The sequence below is a fragment of the Nylanderia fulva genome, unplaced genomic scaffold (assembly GCF_048542155.1).
Source record: "Nylanderia fulva isolate GAGA-0341 unplaced genomic scaffold, ASM4854215v1 Scaffold20, whole genome shotgun sequence".
Taxonomy (NCBI): Eukaryota; Metazoa; Arthropoda; class Insecta; order Hymenoptera; family Formicidae; genus Nylanderia; species Nylanderia fulva.
The window spans coordinates 150,700-159,636 of record NW_028190264.1 but is presented as its reverse complement, the minus strand read 5'-3'; the positions used below and the strand labels follow the sequence as shown (position 1 = coordinate 159,636).

At 32.0% G+C, this 8,937-nt stretch overlaps 1 protein-coding gene across 4 annotated transcripts in view; it reads left to right on the top strand.

The window, feature by feature from the left end:
* The first annotated feature begins 737 nt into the window (after positions 1-737).
* how (protein held out wings) overlaps positions 738-8,937 on the top strand; it is a 46,455-nt gene continuing 38,255 nt past the window's right edge. For all 4 annotated transcript variants that reach the window (XM_029320040.2, XM_029320039.2, XM_029320038.2 and 1 more), the window contains exon 1: positions 738-1,491. In XM_029320040.2, the coding sequence (XP_029175873.1) occupies positions 1,365-1,491 (127 nt within the window). In that variant the 5' untranslated portion in view covers positions 738-1,364. The remainder of the gene's footprint in view (positions 1,492-8,937) is intronic.

Sequence of the window (8,937 nt, the reverse complement as noted above, 5' to 3'; positions counted from 1 at the left end):
TCGAAACTAAATAATAAGAAAATCCATTTCGAAGCATACAAATATTTATAAGGCAGTGTTGAAAGAAATCTTTGTTAATTTAATAATTATTTTCCAGTGCTGTAAAAAAATTCGAATAAACATTTATTTCAATATACCTTATAAATCATTTATTCGAAACTAAATAATAAGAAAATTCATTTCGAAGCATACAAATATTTATAAGGCAGTGTTGAAAGAAATCTTTATTAATTTAATAATTATTTCCTAGTGCTGTAAAAAAATTCGAATAAACATTTATTTCAATATACCTTATAAATCATTTATTCGAAACTAAATAATAAGAAAATCCATTTCGAAGCATACAAATATTTATAAGGCAGTATTGGAATAAATCTTTATTAATTTAATAATTATTTCCTAGTGCTGTAAAAAATAATCTGTAGAAGGATTCATATCTAAAGAAAAAAAAAGTCCTCGCCCCCGCACACACAGAACATAAGGAAGGACAGATGCACATATGTATGAATATATAACGTGGGCCTGAATTATCCGACTCTGCATGTATATCTGCGCGTCTCTCTCTCTCTCGCTCCTAGACTAGAAGCGCGCATGCAGAGGCCGTATATGGTAGTGGGCGGTAGCGAGACGGCGGTGACAGCTAGGCCGCGCATGCGCGGCGCGTCACTCGCGCGCCCTCGGGCGGACTCGGCTCGCGTCGGCGCGCGCACGTAGCTGCGCGAGCGCGGGCGGCGGGCGCGCTCAGTAGATCCGAGAGTTCCGTGGCGCGCGCGTGTTTTCTCCTCGAATCCCCCGCGAGTTCCGCTCTCTCCCTCCTCTTCGCGATCTACTGCGCGCGCGCGTACGTGGAGACATACGTTTCCTAAGAACGTAATAGTGCGAGGAAGAGGAGTGCATCGGTCCAAGATTTTTTTCTTTCTCTCTCTCTCTCTCTCTCTCTCTCTCTCTCTCTGGAAAAATAAGAGAACTCGAGGAGCACTCGCGGACAACTTCACGACTCTCTCGGAGGAGTGTCGCCCTCGTGTGCTCTCTCTCTCTCCCCCCTCCTCCGCCGCGCCATACCGATCCCCCACCCACTCGCCGCGTTCTCCGGCTCTTCTCTTTGCGCGCTCCTTCGTCAGTTCGTCTCCGCCCGTCCGCGCCTGTCGTCGTGATTTACTCGGAGAGAGAACGATTCCGTCCCTTTCGACACCGCGCACCGTGGTGTGCTCTCTCTCTCTCTCTCATTTATTCACTTTCTCTCTCTCTCTTTCTCTCTCTCTCTCTCTCTCTCTCTCTCTCTCCCGTTGTGCATTATTAAGCGTGCCCGCGCGCGCCCAACACGCGCCAACATTCGCCATTGAAGCAACCGAGTACAATTTGCGATGTGTGATAATACTAACACCACGACGCAGAGTATAGCGGACTACCTGTCACAGTTGTTGAAGGACCGGAAGCAGCTAGCTGCCTTCCCGAATGTCTTCATACACGTGGAGCGTCTCCTGGACGAGGGTGAGTTTTGACAGCTCCTTTTTATTCTTTTGCTCCAGCGAAATCGCCGATCCAGAAGGTCGATCATAAAATTTCTCAGAAAAAAAAAAAAAATATATATATATATATATATATAAAAGTTTGAATAAATACTAGAATTTGTTTGCACACTTTATGATATAAAAAAATTAAATTAAATTAAAAAAAAATGCGAAATCGGGAAAAATGCGAGTTGATCGATATCGTTAAACTTTGACGCGCCATTTTGCGTTCCTCGCGATGAGAGAATGAATTCTTTTTTTTTTATGCTCTTTTATCGCGATCGAGTGATGTAACGCGAGTATCGCGTGCTGCCTCTCTCTCTCTCTCTCTCTCTTTCTCTCTCGTCGGCGATCTGTCGTCGGGGAGAGACTTGTTATTTCTTTTTCGCGCCGATTGTGTTTGCCCATCTGGATTTTGCGATTTTAGCTTAGTGCGTGAATTTCGCATCAAATTCGTCATCGGCTCGAAATATCACCGATCGGCCCCTAAATTCTATCAGCGAATTCCTGCGGCGCTGCGTTATGCGAATAAAGTTTATATAGGGTGTCCCGGAAAACTTTGGCCTCCTATCATTTTTAACAACGAAGATTTCTTTATGAGATCCTGAATGCGTATATATGGACCTATTTATATATTTTTTTTAAGTTAATTGAACATATACAAATATTTAAATTAAATTAATTATACGATTTTTTTTATAGAGAATTAAAGGTATAAAAAAATCGTATAATTAATTTAATTTAAATATTTTTATATGTTCAATTAACAAAATAATATTTAGTTGAACGATTTAGTCAAGTTAACAATTTTTTTTTCAGTGTTAGGTACCAAAACTTACTTACATTAATGTATCGTCATTAATTAATTACATCAACACAAGACACGTGTGCTAGAAAAAATAAAGACGCAGATACTTATTGTTAGATATTTTTAACATATCGCCCTGTGATAATTTTTTGATAACAGCTGCTAGGACATACCAAACATTCTTTTCTATTATATCTTCAAAGAAAAGTTTCGACATACATTTTTAACATTTAAAGAGTCGCCTCAAGGTACCCGGGTACTGCAAACAATAATAATTACACAACAATTTTGAAAAATTAAAGTTTGATATTGAAGACATTAAGAAAATAATTTACATTATTTCTAGATATAAAAAAAAAAATTATGAATATTTAAATAAAAATATTAAATTAATTATACATAATTATTGATAAATTTTTAAAAATTATATGTATATTTATATATGTACACCTAATCGGCTTCATTCCATTTCACGGTACGCATATTACGAAAGCGACACGAAGGTCTCCCCGTTTATTGCGTCGCTCGAGCGCGCGAAGGAATCTCCCTCCCTCTTCCTCTTCCCTCGTCATCTTTCTCTCTCTCGTTCTTTTTCTCTCCCACGAGGATGTGAAACACCCTGGGCGAGTGTCGCGATTTAGTAAAAAATTAAGCATATTTTGAATAAACACTGGAATTTATACAAAAAAAATAAAATTAATTAACTTACTAATTTTTTAATAATTTGTTAATATAAAAAAAATGAAAATAATAAAATAACAAAAAATTAAATTTACAAAAATTTTTAATTATGCATAATTTTAATTATGTGTGTGTGTGTGTGTGTCACGTGGCCGGCACGAGAAAAAAGAAATGTGAACGTGAAATGGAAACCGGAGCAGAGACAGGCTTTTCTGCATCGCGTCAGCAAACCCTGAAAATTAATCTGCAATCGAGCGCATTCATTTTCCGCGATATCAAATATCAGAATAAAAATAAAGACACAAAATAATTTAAAAAAAATTATTTTAAGTGTGTAAAAAATGAAAAAAAAAATAAAATAAAATAAAAGAAATAAAATGAGATCAGAAATTTCATGTTGTTTCAGAAAGAAAAATATCAAACCGAAAAATTTTACCGAAATCCCTCTCATTATAATATGCATAAAAAATTACTTTGATTAACAAAAATAAATATTGCACGAAAATTGATTCTGGCGCTCTTTTTTTTATTGGAAGCTGATGTTTATTTTTTAGAGCCGGTGTTTGAGACATCATTACTGCGTTACTCGTCGTGCAATATGGAAATTACGAAATAGATGAATGATAGGCAGGTAGTTTTGCATCTGACATTTATGACAGTCGCGTCTCTAATAGCAGATACGAAATAAGGTAATACACACACAAGGAGAACCTCTCCCACGTTATTCATACTTGCGATGTCATGCGCATACGATAAATAATCGCGGATTCGTTCGCGTGTTCAAAAATAGCCAAGGGGAGAATACATTATTTTCTATTATTTCTTCTCTTTTTAATTCTCATATTTTTTCAAGATTTTTGATTTATTTTTTTTTTCAAATAAAATATCTCGTTATTCCTTCCCTTCAGGAAAGTAAAAAAGTAAAAACCGCATTGTACATTATTTCGTATTATTTCTTCTCTTTTTCTCATTTTTTTCAATTTTTTTTTATTTAAAAAATTATTTTTTTATTTTTTATTTATTTATTTTATTTTTTTTTAATGAAATATCTCGTTATTCCTTCCCTTCAGGAAGGTAAAAAAGTAAAAACCGCATTGTACATTATTTCTTTTCTTTTCTCATATTTTTTGCAAGATTTTTTTATTTAAAAAATTTTTTAAAAATTTATTTTTAAGACAAAATATCTCGTTATTCTTTCCCTTTGGAAGGTATAAAAATGTAAAAACCGCATTGTCCGTGGATGCGGTCGACCGTCTGTTTAAACCCTCTTCTCGATCAATTGACAAATAAAGACAGGCGAGGATTTTGAGGTCCCGACGATGACGTAATATAATGCTGGTCGATGATGCGGGACACGAAATCGGAAGTGGGTCCGATTATAGAAAAAAAGGCCGGTAAATACCTCGAGGATTAACTTTCTCCGCCAGCTTGTCGCTCGGTTTCGTCATGGCAACAAATTAAGAGCTTATAGAACAGCTTCGTGTCTCGTGATGCTAGAAATTCCTACAGCCTTACAAAATAATCGTTCGATCGGTCGAACGAAATTCGATATTCTCTATTCCCTATGAGACAGATAAAAAGGATGTACACGGCTTATCGCCGCAAGATAAACTTCTTTTTTTTCTATGTAAAATCTTGCATTTTTTGGATTTTTTTGGTTTCGGAAAAAAATTAAAAAAGGACTTGGCACACCACATCGACGTTTTATACTTGAACTGCGTTATTTACTCGCATATCTGCGTGTTTTGGAATCGATTTCAATGATAAGGCAACACAGCGCAAGTGAAAGGAACGTAGTATGTATGCGTAAATATTTATTTGTCAGCTCGTTATATACATACAATATTATACACATAAATCTATGTATATATATATATGTATATTATTTATTTATACAGGGTGTTCTATTTTAAATAATTTATATATATTATATATATATTATTATTTTATATACATGTATATATATTTTATTATATTTTAATAATTATATATATATATATATATATATATATATATTTCGAAAATACAAAAATTGTAGAGTTTCGAGATTATCATTATTTTTTTACATGAAACCACTATAATTTTCTTGCATAAATCAATTTCTCGTAAAATATTTGGCGGAAAAAATTTGTTAGAGTTGAATAATCGAAAATTGAATGATTTACTTACGAGATATTTTATCTTTCATTCTGACACATTTTGAACAAAAACAATGAAATATCTCATAATATATTTATTTTTTAATAAACTTATCATAATTTTTTTTGCTTATTAGTAAAATTTGATAAATCAGTTGATGTAAGAAAAACATACTCTTCTGATTTAAAAAAATTTACAAAGTAATAATTGTACACTTTTTCAAATGACATTTTTTACATCAATTTGCTTTATCTCATTATTTTATCCAGAAAATTATTAAGACAAGATTATTGAAAAATGAGTACATTATGGGATATATATTTAATACTTTTTATCAAAAACATATATCAGAATAAAGCATAAAACATCTCGTAAATTATTCATTTTTCGACTATTTTATTCTAACAATTTTTTATGCCAAATATTACGATTTATAAAAAATAGTATAATCAAAATTATTATGGTGATTCCACTTAAAATAATAAAGGCTTTTTATTATTATTATTAATTTATTATTAATGGAATGTTAAAAATATATGTTTACTTGGAATGAAACTATGTTTATAACAAATAACCCCTTCAACAATCTACAACTTTTATATAAAACATTTTTTGATGAGAAGCCTCGATTTTGTGAAATAATATTACACTGTAAAAAATATGTAAAATTACATAAAAATTTGTTAAATTACATAAAAAAATATTTAAAATTACATAAAAATAAGTGTAAAATTACACTTGATAATTAATGTTTAAAAATGTATAAATTTTCATTATTTATGGTGTAATTTTACATGTAATTATTCGTGTAATTTTACATATACATATTTTTCTGTAATATATTACAGAAACATTTTTTTACAGCGATAGGGTACCCTGTATTCACCATTAAACGATCGCATAGTTGTTCCCAAAAAATATGCAAAATTACATAAAAATATGTAAAATTACATAAAATAAATGTAAAATTACACTTGATAATTAATATCTAAAAATGTATAGATTTTCATTATGTATGGTGTAATTTTACATGTAATTATTCATGTAATTTTACATGTACATATTTTTCTGTAATATATTACAGAAACATTTTTTTACAGCGATAGGATACCCTGTATCCTATCGGTCCACCATTAAACGATCGCGTAGTTGTTCCCCTTTCGATATTTCGTAGGCAAGGCCGATGTTTGTCGTCGACTTTCGTCGGCGGAAAACCGACAACGACAACAAGGATCGGCGAATCCCCGAGTACGCAGAAAAGACGCTGACCTCGCCGCGCCGTAAAACCGCTTCGCAGATTCCCTCTCCCTCTGAATTCTCGGTTGTACTCACCGTTCACCAGAGATCCCCGCCTGACCTGTTCTCTTCTGAAGAATAAAGCCGCGCGTAAACGCTCGATTCATAGATAGAGCCTCGCTTCGTCGCGTTTGAGAACATTTTTATTTATTTATTTTTTTTTATTATGCACCAAGTGCACGTGGAATTTGTGGCTCTTTCTCTCTCTCTCTCTCTCTCGAAGCACATTTATAGGATAAACCGGCGCTTCTGTCATTGAGTAAAACTGACATTCCATCGCGCGGCTACAGCTTTTGATGTCTCTCGTCTCTTTATAATCTACTCTAATGTCGGTCCCCTTTTATATGATAATGTGTAACGAGATTATCGAATATCCGTAGGGTTTCATATATTTAAGAAGACGTAGAGAAAGAATAAATTATATACGAATAATCTGCGTTCTATATAAAATTTATTCGATTTTTTTCATTATTTTTATCGTAATTATCCAATTACACTGTACAAAAATATGTAAAATGTAAATTACATAAAAATATGTAAAATTACATAAATAATAAGTGTAAAATTGCACGAAATATATAGACCTTTTCATTATTCATCGTATAATTTTACACTTATTATTTATGCATGTAATTTTACATATCTTTATGTAATACATTACAAATTTTTTTACAGTGTATATTTCCATTATAATTATAATTTTTATTATAGTTATATTTAATTATATATCTTAATTGAGAAGAAACTTGCGCGATTATCGTGCCGAATAAATTTGTCTCGTTTATTCTGACATTTACTGACTCGCGAGCGCTTTTTATTGACATTTACTTCGCGGCCCTTCGCGCGTTTTCTCTTCTTAAGCGGGTTCGATTAACGGTAACTTATCGAACGAATTATACATTATACATAGCGAAGGAGCAGATCGACTAAGGACGTGTTCAGCTTTGGAAAGTCGGAGAGAAAGCTGGATCCGCTCGTTTTGTTTTACGCGCTGGAAAGCAACGTTATCTCTGCATTGCATATACTCACACGGGAGAGACTTTTTAATCTCAAGTGTATATCGAATACTGCAAATCTACCTACATTACGATATTAAGAATTCTTTACAATAAGGAAAAAAGGACAGTTGTATAATAAAACGCTTTCTTTTTTAATGCTTGATTTTTCTGGTTTAAAAACAACAGCGTAGCATAATAATCGATATTTTATTATTTTTGCTTGAACGATGTATTTTATTATTCATAAAAAATATTGTCGTTTTCGAAAATCTTTTTAAAATTTTTATTCTGTTTAATTTTTTTTAATTTATTGCATTCTAATTTTTTTAAAATTTTTTCTTAATTTTAATCTCTCTTGCTTCCTCCTTTTTCGTTAACAATTACTTGTGTATTTTCTTAATGTTATAATTATAGCTTCCTATCTCTGAAAAAATGTTGCCATTATCGTTATAGTTTTTCTTTTATATATATCTTGTATACTCGAAATTTAAAAAAACTATTTTTAAACTATTTTCTAAAGTCTTTAAAATTTGTATTCTGTTTAATTTTTAAAAAATTTCTGGGAATTTTTCAAATATTACTTTCTAATGATCGGTAAAAATATCTTAATAATAAGATACGATAGCAGCAAACTTATATTATCTTAAACTTGATGATAACGCGATGGAATTTAAGGAATTTAAAATTAATTACAGGTAATTATTTATCGTAAAAATTTCTGGGAATTTTTCAAACATCAGTTTCTTAACGATACATAAATTTCAACAATAAGATACAATAGGAAACCTATTATCTGAAACTTGATGATAACGCAATGGAATACAAGGAATTTAAAGTATATTGTAGAGCATTATTTATTATCGTAAAAATTTCCAAATATTAGTTTCTATCAGAAATAATCTCAAAAATAGATGAATATATTACTCTTGTAAGATACAATAGCAAACTTAGTATCTTAAAACTTGATGAAAACGCGATAGAATTTAAAGTTAATTGCAAGCAATTATTTCCCGTAGAACTTTTCAAAAATCATTTTCTAAAAATATATAAAATTCCAATACAATAGCAAACTTAGTAGGTATCTTAAAACTTGATGAAAACGCGATGGAATTTAATTGCAAGCAATTATTTCCCGTAAAAATTTCTGGGAATTTTTCAAATATCACTTTCTAAAAATACATAAAATTCCAATACAATAGCAAACTTAGTACCTTAAAACTTGATGAAAACGCGATAGAATTTAAAGTTAATTGCAAGCAATTATTTCCCGTAAAAATATCTGGGAATTTTTCAAATATTATTTTCTAACGATACATAAAATTCCAATAAAACGCGTGGTCGGAGTCGATTGCTCCATCGCGATTTCTGTGACGAAATTCACCCTCGGGAAAGTTGAGAGACACTGATGACGTTTATACATCCGGGCATCTAACTCGATTCGGTCGGTTTTTACATTTGTACAACGTGACATGTGGAAAGACGCGGGAGCTCTCCCCTAATGATC